Source organism: Rhinatrema bivittatum, chromosome 2 (assembly GCF_901001135.1).
Source record: "Rhinatrema bivittatum chromosome 2, aRhiBiv1.1, whole genome shotgun sequence".
Classification (NCBI taxonomy): domain Eukaryota; kingdom Metazoa; phylum Chordata; class Amphibia; order Gymnophiona; family Rhinatrematidae; genus Rhinatrema; species Rhinatrema bivittatum.
In genome coordinates, this window is record NC_042616.1 from 413,855,832 (window position 1) to 413,876,033 (window position 20,202).

Sequence of the window (20,202 nt, forward strand, 5' to 3'; positions counted from 1 at the left end):
ATTTGAAGATAAATATTTAACTGGGACTAATCTGGACTGCTAAGTAGGACAACCAGACTAGAGATTTTCCATTATTTTTTGTTAAAATTTACAGCAAAAATTCAACTTAGATGAAAATTTTATTTTAGTAAACTTAGAGTGCTTTACTTTAGGAGTATAATGCTAGTAGGCAGAATTGTACACCCTTGTGAGGTGGGGTTGGTTTAGAAATCACTTTCACAAACAAAAAACTTCAGTAGATCATTTTTTGGCAATATATTATAGTACTGACTCTGTCTTCACAGTAGCTCATGCTGAATTAGAGCGGCTGAGCTTCTGGGAGGTTGTATTCCACTGGACCTAGTGGTGTCCTGCAGTGAGCAGACAGGTTTGGGAGTGCAGAAGACAGCAAGATAATAATAACAACAGTAATATTGTATTTATGTTTATAAAGCCCTTTGGACAAAAACACCACATAACACATAATTATTATTCCTCGGCTACTATCAGCATTACTTTTATTTCGGCTGGAAGGATGAAAGGCTGAGTTGATCACCTCAAGGTCTGAAATTGTGAACTCAGGATTAATACAGATTCTAAAGACAGAGATCTTAGGCAGCAGATCTAATCTTCCAGGTAGATTTCATTTTGTCTTTAATTTCCCAAAATATAAATGAAGAGATCCTGTGGGATCTCCACTAGATGGCCTTCATCAGAGACCGGGCTGGTCAGTATAGGAGGGAGCAAACCGCTTGCTACGTCACTCCTGTATGGTGACAGCAGTGGGAGGCTCTTAACTTGCTCAAGGGCAAGCGGCGTCACAGATCTGTGTGGCATTTTGAATTGGCAGTTGGAGGAGAAGGATCTGTTTTGCTCAAGTTGAGTTTCCTTTATTCTAGGTGTGCTAGGCCTCATGGCTTGGGTTTTACACTGAATGGGAAAGGGACAGTTATGTTGCTGGTACACAACCTGTCTAGTAAAGGTGTCCCAGGTTTTGAGTAAGAGACTTTTGGACTTGGTTTTTTTTTTTTGGAAGAGTTTCCTGTGAAATCAATGGTCTTTGGCTTGGGCTAGGGAATTTCGGGGAAGGCCAGGAGTAGAGAAGGCTTTGCCGCTCTCCATCTCACAACCCTGTGAATAGATCGGTGGTGAATCACTGCAGGGGAGTTCTGGTTTTTATATTTTTGTGGTATTTTGTTATGGGGAAAATTTTACCACTGAGGAGAACTGTGAGTAAGAAAGTTTTATTCCTCTGGAGACTCCACAGATTCTTCAGCCTGGGAGAAGAATTACATTTGGGAATTGTGGCATGTGTGATTCCTTCTGGACCTCCAGTATTTTTGGGAACAGAATTCCACCCACAACTAGCATATCCCTGCCCACCTGGTATCCTCACTTTTCTATGCCCTGGAGATATTCCTGCAGCCTTAATACAGAGGGACACCTGCATACACAAAGATGTTTGGAGAAATGAGATAATTACTGGCTGTCTCAAGAACAAGAATGTATATTACCAAATATTTGTTACTGAAAATCTGAAGCAGTAAACATTTGTTTTTGAACACCCAACTAGAGTGTCCTGCCTATTTATTTGGCCCTCACATCCCCTCTACATAAACAGGAGAGAGGGAGAGAGATACCACATGCACCTTGGGGTCTTGGATATATATATATCCTTCCCCCCCCCATCGGAAGAATCCTGATTCCCAGGCTATGGGACATTGAGTGGACAATGCCCCAGTGTCCCTGTGTGACCCCTGCCTTCCCAAATCAAAACCAGAAGAAGGGCTGCCTATATTTTTTAGTTGAAAGGTAGTTAATACCCTAACTGCAAAATAGCAGTTAAGCAGAGCTAGCGTTTTGATGTAAGGTGACCTGGTTTTGTGGTGAGTCACGTGAACTCCCTCCTTTCTCACAAGCACTTCCTGGAGATAAAATCCTTTTAGAAAGCACAAGTGAGCTTTTAGGGGAGCCTTACTATGCTCCTAGATGACAGTATAACGTGTTTGACCTCACCTCCCACATACACACAGTGAAACCGGAGAAGTTGTCAGTTATGAACCAATAAACCTACAGAAGACAATGCAGTGTCTTCATAAATGGTGATATACAGGCTAGTATGCGTATAAATAACTGCTTGTGTCATCAGGAATTCCTTAAGACAGCTTTTTTTGTCTTATCCCAGGACCCATACTAGTCATGCATGTTGTCAACTGGTCAGAACAGAAGGGGAAGATGAAGAAGAAAATGGTCATACAAAATCAGGAACCATAGTAATAATAAAAAAAGTCACACTCGGACCCTCATCTCTTCTCTTAGTTCTAGTCTTCCACCAAGATAATAATGGAGATCACAAGCATTAAGTCTTCTTGTCTGCAGGCCATGCAGAAGTGATGGCAATGTCATGTGCCGGGATATTGTAGCCAACAGGAATCCAGGCCTAAATTGATCTTCAGGGATTCAAGTGAAACTGAATAAAACATACGAGAGATATCAAGAATGTCTTGCCATGGGAGTTACATTGAAGTCATGCTCAACCATTAGGGGAGACCAATTTCATTATAAGCCCTTTGGTGCAACTACTGAGCATCCAGGGCAGAGTGATAGCTCCCCGGCAGTCTTGGTATACCAACAATGTTTGAAGATTTCTTTTCTTTTCATCTAGAAAACCATTTTTACCATGGCATGCATCTTAACCGTTGAATCTTTGCGATTTTACTAGGTGATTAAATTCTGCAAAGTCAGGGGAGATAAAATATCAATGAGATCGCATTGTTGGCTACAGATTTTAGAGCTCTGAGTTTCCTAGCTGGCACTGGACTTTCATGGCCTTGTCAGAGTTGTATAAACAGGTTGTTCCCAGTGTGTGGGGCTATGCGATTGAGCCACTGTTGGAGGATCAGATATGGTGGTGTAAAGTGGACGCTGCGAGGGCCCCATGTAAGAAAATGCTGAGTAGAGGCTTGAAGCTTGGCTGGTGTGACCATAGTAAGATCCAGAGGGCTGGTGATCAGAGTAGTCAAATTGGGGCCTGGAGATGGATGGGAAGGCTGATCCATAGTGTGGGAGACCCAGTGATGTGTAGGAGATTTGGGACGTGGAAGGCTGTTCAGAGTAGTGGCTGGGAGCTGAACTTTCGGTTTTTACTTGTGTTTTGGAGTCCACTGATGACGTAGACAAAGAGACACCCTGTTGCTTGGAAATCCAAGCTGAATGTCCACTGGCTGCTGCCAAAGCACTCCCAATGCCATAACCGGCTGCATAACCCCCAACATGACTAGGGTGACCTGCATGGCCATTGGGTGGCAAGTACTGATCAAACTCATTAACATCAAAAGTCTCCATGTTGGACATTACTTCATGGCTGATCTCCCCAATATCCACATTGCCAAAATCAATATGGGGTTTGCCCCCTTCCCCTAAGGCTCGGCCTTCCCGCTTGGACTCGGCTTTTCCTGCCTGGAGTTCTGTCTTTGGAGTGGTGGGTGGTGTTGGAGGTCCATGACTTTGACCTGCAAGTGGAAAATCATTTCAGTAGGGCTTGAGGACCAGATTGTACTTGAACAATGTTTTTAAATGGTGCCTTCATTCTGACTACCAAACAAAACAGTATAAGTTAGTTCCACAAAATAAGCATACCCTGAACATGGAAAATTAAACACCAGCAAGCAATGTCAGAGGCTCTGAGGGCCTGATACACTAAGGCTTGACTCTCATTCTGTGTCTGTGAGAGTAAAAACTTACGGCAGGATTTTAAATCCCCCCACACGCATAAATTCCGGCCTTTATGTATATGGCCAGGCCTTGCACGCGCTGAGCCTATTTTCAAAAAGGCCCGGCCACGCATGTAAAGGCCGGTACGTGCAAACGTGCCGACCTTCCTGCAAGGGGCGGGCCTGGGGGTGTGTTCGGGGCGGGGCGGGCCGGGACAGTGGCATTGATCGCTGTCCTGGAGCCTCGCACGTCAGCCAGCTGCCGGCGTGGACAACTTACTTCGCCTCGGGCTCTGAAGGAAGCTGGGAGAAAAAAAAATAAACGAAAAAAGGTAGGAATTAGGGGTTGAGGAGGAGAGGGGAAGGAAGGTTAGGGTAGGGGATAGGGAAGTTCCCTTCCAGTCCACTCCTTAATTGGAGCGGCACGTTTGCAGTCCACTCCTTAATTGGAGTGGACTGGGAGGGAACTGGGGAAGGCCGGGATGCATCGCTGTGCAAAATTTGCAGAACTGTAACCCCCCCTTGCGCACGCGGATTACAAAATCTGGCTCGCGCGTGCGGCCCAGCGATTTTATAACACGCAGGTGCATCCATGGACGCGCGTGTGCACCTTTCAAAATCTACCCATTGGTGGATCTGAACCAGTTTTCTGTTTCTTCCTGGAGTACAGATTGAGAACAGAGCCTGGAAGAAGAATCTGAACTGAATTCCTGTGCTACCCTGCAATGGATACTGGATACAGCTCCTGGGAGGACAAGAATAATCAGACATGGATTTCCGAATGCTTATTGGAATAGCCTTTGGGCTCAGAACTGAAACTTCATGACCTGCTTTTAGACACAATAACTTTCTTTCTTGGAGCCTGTCTGTCCCCCCCCACACACACATAAATACTCCATGGAGTTACCCACCTGTTGAGTGCTCGGGGTGTCCATCCGACATGGGAGACCCGGTTCCTGCGTGCCGGGGATCTAAATGGGTGTTTTTGTAATGCGCTTGAATTGTGGTGGCTCCTCCCTCATTCTCTGCCTGGCCCTCCCCCTCCCCTGTGGTGGCCTTGCCGTTCTTTCTTCTGCGGGGCTGGTACTTGTAGTCGGGATGGTCTTTCTTGTGCTGCATTCGCAGGCGCTCAGCTTCCTCAATGAAAGGGCGTTTGTCACTTTCGTTCAGTAGTCTGGGAGCAAGAAAAAAAAACAGAAGAAAGAATCCTTAAAATGACAGGCTGAAGTGTTAAAACTTAGCATGGTTAGTAGGGGGGCAGCAGGGAGTGTTTTAATCATGACAAAGTGTTACCCACCATTTCCTCATCATTTATCCCTCCGGTGATACGCTATAAAAATGGGAACTTTGGGTCACGTCCGTGTGCACTTGCACTATGATTTGCAGCTCACACAGCCACCGTCGTTGCTGGTGAAAAAATCTCTTCACAATCCCAATTATGTATGGAGGCTTTCACGGGCAAAAAAATCAGCTCAAGAAATGTAAGCTCCGGGGGCTCAGTGTCTTTGGTAAATTTGATGATGTCATGAGATGAAAAGGGATTCCAACCCATTCTTACCTCAACATTGCCCAGAATCATATAGAATAATGGTTCTTTGATTTTTAACCATATATCAAGAGAGTTTTTGCAAAAGCTATATGTAACCTGGAAATAAAGGTCAACAGACAAACAAATATAAGGTGATGGTTTTTTTTTATTGGTTAGCTTTTGGAACTGATATTCCCTTCATCAGGCCAAAACACAATGAGCAAGTCTTGCTGTGTTGCTCATTTTGTTTTGACCTGATGAAGGGAGTAAAACTCCCGAAAGCTAGTTAAGAAATATATATACTTAGTCCAATATAAAGGTATCATCTTATATATATATATATATATATTTTTTTTTTTTTTTGTTTGCTGATCTGAATTTCCATGCATTCAAGCGACTAACACGGCAACCACACTACTTTACTGCAGAAGCTGCAAATTTATTCTATACTCTATACGCCTTCTTCATTTCCTGTTGTGAACAGCGTGCCACCCAATACAATGGATTTTTCTTCCTCTGTATACAACAGGCTTGTGCAGTCCTGCATGGTACTTTTTTCATCTGTCAGAGTTGTTTTGGTCATGGCTGTGAGCGGGCTCTCTCTCTGCTTTGCAATGTGCGTACTTTGTGAGGTGCACATACCAAACTAAATTCTTGTAGCAGGTATTTATTTATTTCAAGTTTTTTTCTAGACCGACATTCGTTGGGGACATCATATCGGTTTACAGATAACCCTAACAATAGCAAGGAGCTTTACAGTAGACCCTCCACTGGGAAGAACGTGTTGGGACTTTAAAGCGGAATAGGCAGAAATAATCTTCTGCATGTGGGTTTCCTGTACTATTGTCTTGGTAGGTAAGGCAGAACAGGCAGCGCATTGTTCTTAATATGGGATCACTTTGAGTAGGCTGTAGGGCAAAAGGCCAGAGACTGTGTAGCCTGAGAAGTTCTGATATTTAGGTTATAACAAAGTACTGTTTTAAGGAATGAATTTCTGCAACAGTTGTTAAAGATGAGTGTGTGTTTATATCTATATTTACCAAAATAATTGTAAAAGTTCCTCTCTCCCCCACAAGTACACTTGTGTGTGGGTAGTAGAACTCTCTCTCAAAACCCATAAGGTATTTCATATCCCAGTCAAGCAAAGAAGTGCCATATACTTTGATGGAAGACCCAAGACCTAACCATAAGTATGAATATTTTCCCTGCAATCCATTCTTGGAATAAACTAAAAATGTCAATGGTAAATCTCCTCGGCCTACCCCTAGCCCATGGCCTGCACAGGCAGGGCCGCTGCAGCGGCAGTGCAGGGATTTTAATCCTCCACGGCAGGTCCCGGAGCTTTTTGTGTGGCTGCAAGGTGCTCTCTCCCCCTCCCCCCCTCTTTTAATCTCCCCCCCCCCATTCCCCTGTAAAATGAGCAGACAAAAAAAGTTGAAAATCCCCTTGAAACCAGACTAATGCTGGCCTGCGATCAAAAGTGGGAGTGTGTGTGGAGATTTACATTTCGCTCACTTTCTGGCATGTGGAGATTTAAGAGGAAGATAACGTGGGAAGGAAAGAACCCTGGACCGTTTCAGCAAGCAAAGTCCAGAGACAAAACATCCGGTGACTGATCCTTGCAGGGCAATGTCCTTCTAGTGGGTGACAGAAGAGCCAGCGCAACAGAAATGAAGCAGGAACACCGCAAGGAGCTCTAGAACAAGGGGGGGGGGGGGGGGGGTCATAATAACTCACCTGGTTCTGTGCTTCCTAATCAAGCCCTTGTTGATTTTAAACCAGAATTTCTCATTTGTTCTGTTGATGTGTCCTCTACTCTCTTTTACAAGGGCCTTTCCTGAACTGCAAGAGTGGTTAAAGGCCTTTTTAAAAAACAGATCTGTCCTATTTTGTTCCCTCCCTAGCTCCTCCACTCCCACCCATCCCAGTGCTTGTCTTTCATACATACACTTCTAGATGGTGGGGATCTTTGCTCAGTTAAAGCAGCCCTGTCCTCTGTGTTATAAAACTACATTCTGTTCTTTCAAAATGATTAAGGGGTGAAATCTTAATTTATTTGATTTTATTTGCCATCCTCTCCATCTCTTGGTTTCCTTGTACCAGCTTTGAGAGAGAGGTCTTTTTCAAATAGCTACACCCAAAGCGTAGCTCTGAGATTCACTTTACTATGGCCAGAATGCTGCAGTAGCCTCAACTTGGGTGGTAGGGAAAGTCATTTCCTTCTGTTTTCTGGTTTACTGTTTGTTTTTAAAAAATGCTTAACTTGCTGTGAAAGGAGGAATGGCTGGAGACTGAAAGCTATTTTTCAGTTTTAGATCTGTCTCACTTAGAAATTCACCCTCCCCACTGGCTGTTTTTCTTATATAGACTTTTAAAAAGCCTCATTCATTGCAGTTTTACTCAATTAAAAGTTGCCTCTTCCTCAGTTAATCCCACTTATAAGCCACCTAGTTTAGTTCTCCCCAATCATAGCCTTGCTGTTTTAATTCAAAGACTATGTGTGTGTGTGGAAGTGGGAGTCTGCATGTGAGAAACATCATGTGAGAGTGGCAGCCTCATTTGTGTGTGTGTGTATATGAGCCTGCATGTGAGAAAGAACATTTGAGAGTGGGAGCCTGTATATGAGAGAGAATATGTGAGAGTGGGAGCCTACATGTGTGTGTGTGTGAATGGGAGCTTGCATGTGAGAGAGAGCATGTGAGAGTGAGAGCCTGTGTGTGGGAGCCTGTATATGAGAGAGAATATGAGAGTGGGAGCCTACATGTGTGTGTGAATGGGAGCTTGCATGTGAGAGAGAGCATGTGAGAGTGAGAGCCTGTGGGGGGAGGTGGGGGATGGGAGCCTGCATGTGAGAATGGTAACTTGTGTAGGTGGGGGGAGGGGGGGAGTGGGAGCCTGCAAGTGGAAGAGAGCATGTGAGAGTGGGAGCCTCAGGGAGGAGAATGGAAATCTGTGTATGAGAGAAAGCATGTGAAAACTCCCACTTTCACCTGCAGCCTCCCATTCCCCACTACATACACAGGCTCCTACTCTTACCAGTGGTGTAGCAAGAATAGATTTTCAGGGGAGGAGGTCCCACCATTAACACGGGTGGGCAGTGGTCATAAAGGTCTGCGCCCTACTTGTTGTACTTTTATTGATAAATAATGCCTTGGGGTAAATTTTAAAAGATACGCGCGGGCGTCCATGTGCGCACGCTACCCGGCACGCATGTTATTAAATCGGGGGTCTGCACGCGCAAGGGGGTGCAGCGATGCGCGCGGCCTTCACCCGTTCCCCCTACTCTATCCTTCCTACCCCTTCCCCTAACCTTCCCACCCCCTAGCACTGTTCTAACCCTCCCCCTGACCTTTATCTTACCTCTTGAGCCTGGTCTCTGTGCCGGAGGCCTCTGGCCCCGCTCCACCCCCGGACCACTCAGCCCCTTTTCCGAAGCCCCGGGACTAAGACGTGTCCCGGGGCTTTATGCGCGTCACTGGGCCTTTATAAAATAGGCCTGGCGCGTGTAAGCCCCCTATGCATATACGCGCGTAGGGCTTTGAAAATCTGCCCCTTACAGTGCACCTAACATTGGATTTCTAAGTAGTCTGCAATAACCCTCACTCATCATGAGTGACACTTTAAAATATTTTACCTCCATGATTTCAAATATTTACCAACATTAAAAATGCCTTGTTAGAATGCATACTTCTGAACCCCACTCTGGGACACCCGTAGACAGTCCCTTTTTTTCTATGTTCACATTTACACCATGATATTGCCAGTACATGCATACTCTCAAGGTTTATAAAGTAATACATTGTGGGCCGGATTTTAAAAGGTACGCCCGATTTTATAACATGTGTGCGCAGCTGCGCGCATGTTATAAAATCCAGGGTCGGCGTGCGCAAGGGGGTGCACAATTGTGCAACTTGCTCGCGCCAAACCGCGCAGCCTTCCTCCACAGCCTCGGAGGGACCTTTCCTTCCGCCCCCCCACCTTCCCCTCCCTAACCCGCCCCCCCCAGCCCTACCTAAACCCCCCCTTACCTTTTTCCAATAAGTTGCGCCTGCCTCTGGGCAGGCTTAGGTTGCGTGCGCCGTCCAACGGCCGGCCCGCGATCCCGGGCACAGCGGCAAATGGCCGCTCTGCCTGGAGGCTCTGGCCCCACCCACGCCCCGCCCCTTTTTTCAAGCCCCAGGACATACACACGTCCCGGGGCTTTTGCGCGTCTCCGAGCCTATGCAAAATAGGCTCGGCACGCGCAGGAGGGGTTTTAAAGTGTTACGTGCGTATATTACGCACGTAACCTAGAACCTTGTCATACCATACCATAACAGCACTAACTCTTAGAACTCAAACCTTATGCATGAAAAGACATGGAAGACAAATATTACACCAGGCCTAAGAACACTAATTCCCCACTTACTGGGAAAGCAGAACAAGCCAGGCGGCTACAAATCCCTACAGAGAGAGAAACTACAGATGAATGTAAATACTGCACCTCAGTCATACATGCAGAACACAGACCAACTCTTACCTAATAGAGAATAAGGGACTACAGATTAGAAACAGAAGCTAACAGGTAAAACTGAAATGGAAAGCCCAAGAAATCAGAATCTGAGCAATGAAGAAAGAGCAAAATATAAAAATATAAAAAATGCATATTCCCAAAGATGGCATATTCCAATCACCAAAAATTCAAAATAATTTTTTTAAAATTTTACCTTTAATGTCTGATCTTATTGTTCTAATCAGTTAGTCCTGATTTCTTTTTTCCACTTTCCCCTTGTTGGTCTTTTCTTAATTCCTTATTCAGGGTCTTTTTTTATTTCTGTTTCTTCTCTCTCCTCCTGTGTTCTTCCCTTCCACACTCTCTCTTTCTCTCTCTCACACACACACACACACACACACACATAGGCTCTAACTCTCACACAGGCTTCCTCACACACACACACACACACACACAAAGCTCTCACTCAAGCTCCTTCACACACACACACACACACACATACACACAAAGGCTCTTACTCTCACATGCTCTCTCATGCACACAGGCTCTCACTCTCGCTCTCACATGCTCCCTCACAAACATGCACACACACACAGATACCCACACAGGCTCATGTGCTCTCTCTCACAAACAGGCTCTTACTTTTATATGCTCGCCCTCATACACACAGACTCCGTCTCACACACACCCACACACACCTGCTCTCATTCTCACATACTCTCATTCTCACAGGCACTCTCCAAATGGCAGATGAAATTTAATGTGGACAAGTGCAAGGTGTTGCATATAGGGAAAAATAACCCTAGCTGTAGTTACACGATGTTAGGTTCCATATTAGGAACTACCACCCAAGAAAGAGATCTAGGCGTCATAGTAGATAATACATTGAAATCGTCAGCTCAGTGTGCTGCAGCAGTCAAAAAAGCAAATAAAATGTTAGGAATTATTAGGAAGGGAATGGTTAATAAAACGGAAAATGTCATAATGCCTCTATATCGCTCCATGGTGAGACCACACCTTGAATACTGTGTACAATTCTGGTCGCCGTATCTCAAAAAAGATATAGTTGCAATGGAGAAGGTACAGAGAAGGGCAACCAAAATGATAAAGGGGATGGAACAGCTCCCCTATGAGGAAAGGCTGAAGAGGTTAGGGCTGTTCAGCTTGGAGAAGAGACGGCTGAGGGGGGATATCATAGAGGTCTTTAAGATCATGAGAGGTCTTGAACGAGTAGATGTGACTCGGTTATTTACACTTTCGAATAATAGAAGGACTAGGGGGCATTCCATGAAGTTAGCAAGTAGCACATTTAAGACTAATCGGAGAAAATTCTTTTTCACTCAACGCACAATAAATCTCTGGAATTTGTTGCCAGAGGATGTGGTTAGTGCAGTTAGTGTAGCTGGGTTCAAAAAAGGTTTGGATAAGTTCTTGGAAGAGAAGTCCATTAACTGCTATTAATCAAGTTTACTTAGGGAATAGTCACTGCTATTAATTGCATCAGTAGCATGGGATCTTCTAGGTGTTTGGGTAATTGCCAGGTTCTTGTGGCCTGGTTTGGCCTCTGTTGGAAACAGGATGCTGGGCTTGATGGACCCTTGGTTTGACCCAGCATGGCAATTTCTTATGTTCTTATGTTCTTATGTTCACATGCACAGGCTCTCTTTCTCACACACACATTCTCTCACTCACACACAAACAGAAACACAGGCTCTTATTCTCACATACTGCCTCTCACACACTCTCTGTCATACATTGGTTTCCTCACTCACACTCTCACTCTCACAGGCACTCACACACACAGGCTTTCACTCTCACAGGCACACATATACCCACACACATACACACAAAGGCTTTCATTCCCACATAGGCTTCCTCATACATACACAGGCTTTCACTCTCACGTGCTCTCACAGGCAGGCTCCCCCTTCCATACTCTATCAGGGCCTCCCCCTCTCTTCTGGGCTTTTCTTGCAGCAAGGCCTCCTCTTCTTGGGTCAGTGTAGGATGGGGTCTATAGCTGCCTGCTGCAGGGCTTCTTTTTCATGGGCCATCGTGAAATGGGGACCTTGGCAGCCTTGAAGCAGGGTCTCATCTACTCAGGCCACCATGGGATGGAGTTCACAATGGCCTTGTTGCTGAGTCTTTCTTCTCAGGCTGCCTGGCAGCAATGATTGGTTGGGACTGAATCCAAATTGGGTGAGCCATGACCCATCCAGGTCCACCTTTGGCTATGCCACATGTTGCTGCTTCTGACTACTTAGTCATTACCCAAAATATCTCATTTGACTTCTGCATACATAGTACTTGCATTCTCCGGAGCAAGACTCAAGCCAAGGGAACCTATCCCTAAATATTTCAGATGCTTATTGACTTGCTGTTCCTTTGTACTTATAAACCAACTCGTGTTCTTAGATCTGAAGGCAAAAACCTACTAGAAATTCTGTCTATTAAAGTAGCCAGCCTTGGCATTACCCGCAAAAAAGGCCTTCTCAGTTGCAGGACCCATTATTTGGAAAGCGATTCCAGAAAATATACACTTAATAGCTTGCAGCAAGACATTCAAAAAGGCACTTAAAACTTGCCTATTTATAATTGTGTTTAAAGAAAGCTAAAAATTGTAATGTATTTATTTCTATTTTTATTCTTTTTAATATTTTTACTAATACATTTAACTTTTTATCTCATTTATTTTATTGCTTTTTATTGTTTTATTGTTGTTACTTCCTCCTGTCTATATGATTCAATATTTTTTTATGATTTCTGATTTGTATGTCAATTTAAACTCCACTATGAACTAAGGAATATACAGAATATAAAAGTTTCTAAATAAATAAATAAAAGCCTGCTTAAAGAACAGAGTTTTTAACTGTTTCTTAAAAGTAAAAATGCTAACTTCATCCCATAGTTCTTTTGGAAGTGAGTTCCAGAGTAATGGGCCCGGCCTTTGTGAAGGTTCATGTCCATATCTTGGACAGGCATAACTGTCATGTCAAGGGAACATCTAACAGAGTGTGACCAAAAGTCCTTAGAACATGTGGAGGTCTATAAATCTTCCAAACTGTGCTGATACAAATTGGAGCATCAATGGTCAGAGCCTTGGGGATAAAAGTAAGAGTCAAAGTGTATTTTCCACTCTATTGTTAACCAATAGAGAGCCTGTAAACCTGGTATGATGTGGTCCCAAAGATTGGCTCCTGTCAAAATGTGCACAGCTGTATTTTGTTCAACCTGTAAGACTTTAATATGGTTATTGATAACCCAATATAAATTAAGTTACGGTAATAATGGTTTGATAGTACTAAAGCCTGCAGGATGGTCCTTAGCAGTGTGGACAGGAATTACTGAGCAGATGGACAGACCAGTTGGTCTTCATCTGCTTTCATCTCCTAAGTTATTATATTTTCTCTCTTATTTGAGTCTCTGTGTATTTCATACAGACAGAACTTTACAGGAACCTTTCGTATAAACTGTCTCTTAAATCATTACAGAGGCAGACAGACTCTGTAATGCTTTGAGCCTTATAGAGAAACTGTGTTCTAAAGAAAGTAGATTACAAACACTGGAAGACATAAAGGAATTATGCTTCTTTTATAACAAACTGTGCCTCAATAAGAACATAAGAAATTGCCATGCTGGGTCAGACCAAGGGTCCATCAAGCCCAGCATCCTGTTTCCAACAGAGGCCAAACCAGGCCACAAGAACCTGGCAAGTACCCAAACACCTAGAAGATCCCATGCTACTGATGCCAGTAATAGCAGAGAGCATTCCCTAAGTCAACTTGATTAATAGCAGTTAATGGACTTCTCCTCCAAGAACTTATCCAAACCTTTTTTAAACCCAGCTACTAGCCACATCCTCTGGCAACAAATTCAAGAGCTTAACTGTGCAATGAGTGGAAAAGAATTTTCTCCGAATAGTCTTAAATGTGCTACTTGCTAACTTCAAGGAGTGCCCCCTAGTCCTTCTTTTATCCAAAAGTGTAAATAACTGATTTACATCTATTCATTCAAGACCTCTCATGATTTTAAAGACCTCTATCATATCCCCCCTCAGCCGTCTCTTCTCCAAGCTGAACAGTCCTAACCTCTTCAGCCTTTCCTCATAGGGGAGCTGTTCCATCCCCTTTATCATTTTGGTTGCCCTTCTCTGTACCCTTCTCCATCTCAGCTATAATGAAATACAAAACTTCAGCAAATATGGCAACATTTATCAGCATGGTGCTTTACAGCATTAGAGTGAGAAGAAAGATTAAGGAAAGTGACAAATGGAAAACACAGAAAGCCTTCCAACAAACCTTGGGACAGGCCTGATGGGTCTATTTGGGAAACATGAGATGCTGCCACCCTCCTCAAATCTGGGAGTCAAACCCTGGGTACAGGTAAGAAACTTCTAAACCTCCTTTGCTAGGATCACAGCATCATTTTCATTATGTATTACATTAATTTAATGATACTATTGATTTATTATTTTTTTATTTAATGGCATTTCATAATTGCTTTCCTGAAAAAATCGCCCAAAGCGATGTATATATATTAAAACAATAAAAACAGTAAAACAGTTGATACAATCTCTCTTGATTTAAGTGCATTGTATATTTATGGTAAGGAGCCCTGAGCAGGGTGCCATATTAAAAGCCCAAATTACTCATATTATTATTGTTATTTATATTTGGTGTCAGTCTAGCTTCAGTTTTATCATGCTCCACCATTTTCTGTTCTAACCCCCAGTGGCAATCAGGGGTGTAGCTAGAACTGAATATTTTTTTTGGTGGGGAGGGAAAGGTTAACATGGGTGTGCACTATGATAGCTCCCCACCAGGCCCCCACCCCTTACCCCATCCTATATGGGTCTTTCCAGCAATGGCTACAAAATCCTTTAATTTCTGGCAACAGTCTGAGGTCAGTATTCAAACATAGCTGGCTAAATAAGTTGGCCGGATAAGACTTATCCAGCTAACTTACACGGGATATTAAGAGACATGGTTATGCTGTTGAATATTCCTGTAGTTGCCACTACTTAGCTGGCTAATGTTGCATAGGAGGTGGTTCCTCAGGCTGAGGTGGGGTTGACGCAACCTGTAGGTGAGGGCCTAAGGGTCCCCACCGTCAGCAGGTGGAGTGGCCTGAAGATGGAGGCCACTGGAGCTTCACCTATGCCAGCCCACGTTCCCCTCAGGTTGAGCCTCAAGGTAAAGTACAGGTAGTAGATGGTTCAGCCCAGAGACAGCAGCCAGCAGATGGCGTGGTCCTATCCTGGACAGGATATGGAACAGGAACTCAAGCACCAAGGAACAAGAAGGAACTGAAAGTGCTGAGCAAAGGGAGGCCGAAGCCTTAATAGTCCGTGTCCAGAGGATAGGGACCGAGGCGTCACAGTCAAGCTTGAATGGAAGCTGGTGGCACTTGGAAGGTGTAGCAAGCAACGTGGAACTCTGGACTCAAGAAAGTCTGAGGCGAAGTCATTCGTAGCAATGGTCAAGGCACGGAGAAGGTACCAAGGCACGGAGGCATGGTCAGATGTAGACATGGTCATGCTTGGAGAAGGCAGTCAATGTCAGGCGTAGCAGTGGTCAGGCTTGGAGAAGGCAGGCAAGGTCAGGTGTAGCGATGGTCAGAACCAGGAAGTCAATCAGCACACAGACGAGATGAACATGGAACAGGAACCAGGAACTTGGAGAAACAGGAACACGAAGCAAGGCTCACGGAGAAGCAACGAGTACGAGGAAACCTGGAACAGGAGACCAAGGAGACCTGTTGCAAAGGCAACGCTTCAGTGCGAGGCCTGAGCATTTAAGCCCTGAGGGAACTGACGTCAGCATCCGGGTCCGCGGCCAGGTTTCTGCCGTGGGCCCTTTAAAGGTGTCACTGGTGCGCGCACGCTAGGAAGGGGCACGGCGCCGCCGGTGGCGTCTCCGCAAATCCCGCGGAGAGGCCCGACAGATGGAGGCATCCTGGCTGGAGGTCTCAGGAAGAGGAGCAGGGCTGGAGGTGCTGGCGGAAGTCCGAGGTCGGGACTGGTGGTCCACCACTGCCAGCGACGAGGAGCTGGAGCCTGAAGCTTGTGCAGAGAGCCGGTTAAGTCTGAATATTGCAACTACGTTAGCCAGATAAGCAGTGCCACTCAGTTACACCCACTGCCCACCCACTATCTGGCTAACTACTTAGCTGGATAAATTATTTTTTTCAGCTAAGTGGCAACCCCTGAATGTAGCTGGATATTCAGCAGCCACTACTTTGCCAGATAAATGCTACTTATCCGGTTAAGTAGAGTTTGAATATCAGCCTTTCAGTATCTTTTGTCTTTTCATTCTCTCCTTATTCTGGCCGTCTCTGCTGTTTCTCACTCTTCCTCTGTGGTTATGGCAGCTACTTTATATAAGCTGCTTATGAGCAATTATGTAAATAGGCCAGGAATTCCTGAGAGAAGGGGGATAATTACCTGCCAAAAGTAAACATAAAGACCTTGATGACCTCAAACATTTACAGGACTAACTCAAGTGCAGTGTTGTTTCCCTGTTCAAGTTAGCCTTCTTAAAGGCCATGGGATCATAGACTGGCAGTGCTTCCAGTGCTTCCAGGTCCTCTTAATTGCTGCATCTTTAAGGGCACACTTTCTCTCTCCTCCCCCATTCACTCACTTTCTCTCTTTTACACACACACACACACACACACACACACACACACACACACACACACACACACACACACACACATGCAATCTTATAATCTCCCCCTTCCACCTCTTCCCACCCTAGCTCTCTCATCCTTCTCCCAATCCCAACACACTTCCTGTTCTCTAACCTCAGAAGTCTTCCCTTCCCCCCCCAACCTCAGAGCTCTCCCCCTTCCTTGCAGCCCCTCGGTCTGGGTGTAATGGATATGGTATCCATGAGCCCTTGGTGCTATGGCGTGGTTGGTGCAGCCTTGTAGACAAATCCACTAGGCCCATGCCGTCAGCTGGTGAATGCGCCCTACAGTGGGACAGGCTGGAACTTCGCCTATACCAGCTGCCTTCCCTGCAGGTAGAGCCCTTGTGTTTTTACAGCCAGCAGGACTTAGATGGGTCCCATGGGCAGTCAAGTGAAGGTCAGGGCAGGCAGCTGATAGTGGATACCAGAAGGCATTCCAGAGGTCTTGACAGGCAGCTGGCAGCAGATACCAGAAGACAGGTCAGAGGTCAGGGCAGGCAGTAGACAAGACAAGGTCAGATCCAAGGCTATAGTCAGATCTATAAAAACATAAGAACTTAAGATATGCCATACTGGGTCAGACCAAGGGTCCTTCAAGCCCAGTATTCTGTCTCCAACAGTGGCCAATCCAAGTTACAAGTACCTGGCAAGTACCCAAACATTAAATAGATCCCATGCTACCAATGCAGGCAACAAGCATTAGCTATCCTGTATTGATTAATAGCAGTTTATAGACTTCTCCTCCAGGAACTCATCCAAACCTTTTTTAAATCCAGCTACACTAACTGCCTTAACCATATCCTCTGGCAATGAATTCCAGAGCTTAATTGTATGTTGCGTGAAAAAGAATTGTCTCTGATTCGTTTTAAATGTGTTCTTGCTAACTTCATGGAGTGCCCCCTAGTCCTTGTATTATCCAAAAGGGTAAATAACCGCTTCACATTTACCTGTTCAAGTCCTTTCATGATTTTGTAGACTTCTATCATATCCTCCCTCAGCTGTCTCTTCTCCAAGCTGAACAGCCCTAACTTCTTTAGCCTTTCCTCATAGGGGAGCCATTCCATGGCCTTTATCATTTTTGTCGCCCTTCTCTGTAATTTCTTCAGTGCAGCTATATATTTTTTGAGATGCAGCAACCAGAATTGCACATAGTATTCAAGGTATAGTCTAACCATGGAGCGATACAGAGGCATTATGACATTCTCTGTTTTATTTACCATTCTCTTCCTTATAATGTTTGACATTCTGCTTTTATTTATTTATTTATTTATTTATTTATTTATTTATTTAACATTTTTCTTGACTGCCTATCACCATTTCTAGGCAGTTCATGGCACTCTGAGCTGACAAATTCACTGTAATAGCAACTATAACTCCCAGATCTTTTTCCTGGGTGGCAACTAATATGGAACCAAACAGCATCTAAATACAGCAAGGGCTATTTTACCCTATATACAACACCTTGCACCTGTTCACATTAAATTTCATCTGCCATTTGGATGCCCAATCTTCTAGTCTCGCAAGGTCCTCCTGCAATTTATCACAATCCACATGTGATTTAACTACTCTGAATAATTTTGTGTCATCTGCAAATTTGATCATCTCACTCGTCGTATTTCTTTCCAGATCATTTATAAATATACTATAAAGCATGGGTCCCAGTACAGATCCCTCTTTACCTTTTTTCACTGTGGAAACAAATTATTTAATCCTACTTTCTGTTTCCTGCTTTTAACCAATTTACAATCCACAAAAGGTCATTGCCTCCTATCCCGTGACTTTTTAGTTTTCTTAGAAGCCTCTCGAGAGGGACTTTGTCAAACACCTTCTGAAAATCCAAATACACTACATCTACCGGTTCACCTTTATCCACATATTTTTTCATCCCTTCAAAAACATGTAACAAGTTTGTGAGGCAAGACTTCCCTTGGGTAAATCCATGCTGACTGTGTTCCATTAAACCATGTCTTTCTATATGGCATTTCAGATGGTAATCAAGGAATGGTCAGGGTCCAAGCAGAGGTCAGAATCTGGTAGGGCAAGCCGAGGGAAGACAAGGAGAGACATAACAAAGACAAGAATCAAGACAAGGGCAAAAACAATGGTAGGCATAGCTGGGCAAGGCAGGCAAGGCAAGGTGGTCAGGAAGTCAGGAACAAGGCAGGAAGGCGAGAGCAAGACAGGAACACTGGAACACAGGGACAAAGACAGCACACACTGAGGCACAAGGCACATCAGGAGACCTGTTACTGAGGCGTCTGTTGTTCCTCTGAAGGAACCTTTAGTAGAGAGAGGCCAGTGATGTCATCAGAGGGCGCTGCTGCTGTCTTCCCGCTGTAGGCCCTTTAAGGGTCAGGCCACCGGGGGCGTAGTGCCTAAGGGAGGACTGGGGAGCTGCGGCATGGTGGCATCCTGTGCTGCGATTGGTGAGGTCGTGCTGCTGGCGGCGTCCAGTCCCACGGGGGATTGCCGGCGGCATAGGGTGAGTGAGACGGCTTGTGGGGATGTCCCATAAGCCACCAAACCTAATACTGGGTCTCATCAGGCTTTAACCCTCCCACTTGTTGCTGCTTCCTCGCCTGCATCAACCGGACCCCACCAGTCTCTAAATGTCCTCAGGCCTGGATTTGTCACTAGGCGCAGAAGGCCTGAGCTTAAGGGGGCAGATATCGGGGAAGCGGCAGGCAGAGAGAAAAAAATATACTGCCTCCGGTGGCGAAAAAGCTTCTGCTGCCCCTCTGATATGTCAGGCCCCGCAGCAGCTTGCCTCACAGCGGCAAGCCCACATCTTCAGCAGCAGTGGGGCAGCCTCCCTTTCAGCACAAGCAGCAGGTCATCTTAGGTGTTGCAATCACGCTCAGGTCCCGCCTCCACCTTCAGCAGCAGGAGAAATCACACGGCCTTGGGGCTTCCTATTTTTGCAGCTCCAGTGGAACTGGATGTTTTTCCCACACAAAACTCAGGAAGCATAAGAACTCTCCTCCGCAGGAAGCTACTCAAGAGAGGATGGATCGACTACGAGATGATAACTCTTGCCTATATACATAATGACTGGCGACAGTATCCAACAGCCAGGTCTTGCTGGCGACTCCAGCTGGACAAGCCAGCAGGGAAGTAGGAGTTCTTTCTGGTCTCCCATACCACATTGTGCTGGGACAGGATCACCCAGAGTTTGAGCCTCCCTGGGGCCAGCTGATGACTAATCAGACTAGTTCAACCTGCAGTGAGGCCTTCCCCTTGAGATGTCTGGACTTATATGTTCTAAGATGCCTAAACCATGATGAAAACACCAGGAAAAGAAGCCCGGTGCATGCCAGCATCTAGAGGCTCTCACCAATAGAGGCCTTGGACTAGAGGAGCCTTCTCAAGTATGTCCCAATCACTTAATTGTCCTACCAGAGGGAGATGGGGAGAGTAATTGGTATAATTTTAGAAGTACCCATTGAAATGATAAGTCGTATGAGTTTGCCCAGACCCATAGGGGAAGCAGTAAGCCAGTCCCTGGATTTAAGGACTGTAATTCAACTTCTCCCTTCTCCACAATGTAGAAAGAGGGGATGCCTTGAGTAGTTAAAGGGAATCAGGAAGCCAAATCCCTTCACTGGGAAGTAACTCTAGTAGAGGTTCTTTATTAATATTGCCCTATGTTAACTCCCTTTGCTAGGGGAGGATTGCCCCATGTTAACTCCCTTAAGGGGAGGCACCATTCTGTACCTTCCTTTTGAGGGTGCTGGAATAGCCATTCCCTTGTTAGGTAATAAAAGCAGTTCTCTCCCTGAGAACTTGGGGCAGTGCAGC

At 45.1% G+C, this 20,202-nt stretch overlaps 1 protein-coding gene across 1 annotated transcript in view; it reads right to left on the minus strand.

Moving 5' to 3' along the window:
* Window positions 1-956: 956 nt before the first annotated feature.
* Window positions 957-20,202, minus strand: part of SOX10 (SRY-box transcription factor 10) — a 31,852-nt gene continuing 12,606 nt past the window's right edge. Inside the window, exons 3-4 of the mRNA XM_029590148.1 lie at window positions 4,604-4,866; window positions 957-3,491 (exon numbers count right to left, since the gene is read on the minus strand). Coding sequence (XP_029446008.1) covers window positions 2,803-3,491; window positions 4,604-4,866 — 952 coding nt within the window. The 3' untranslated portion in view covers window positions 957-2,802. The remainder of the gene's footprint in view (window positions 3,492-4,603; window positions 4,867-20,202) is intronic.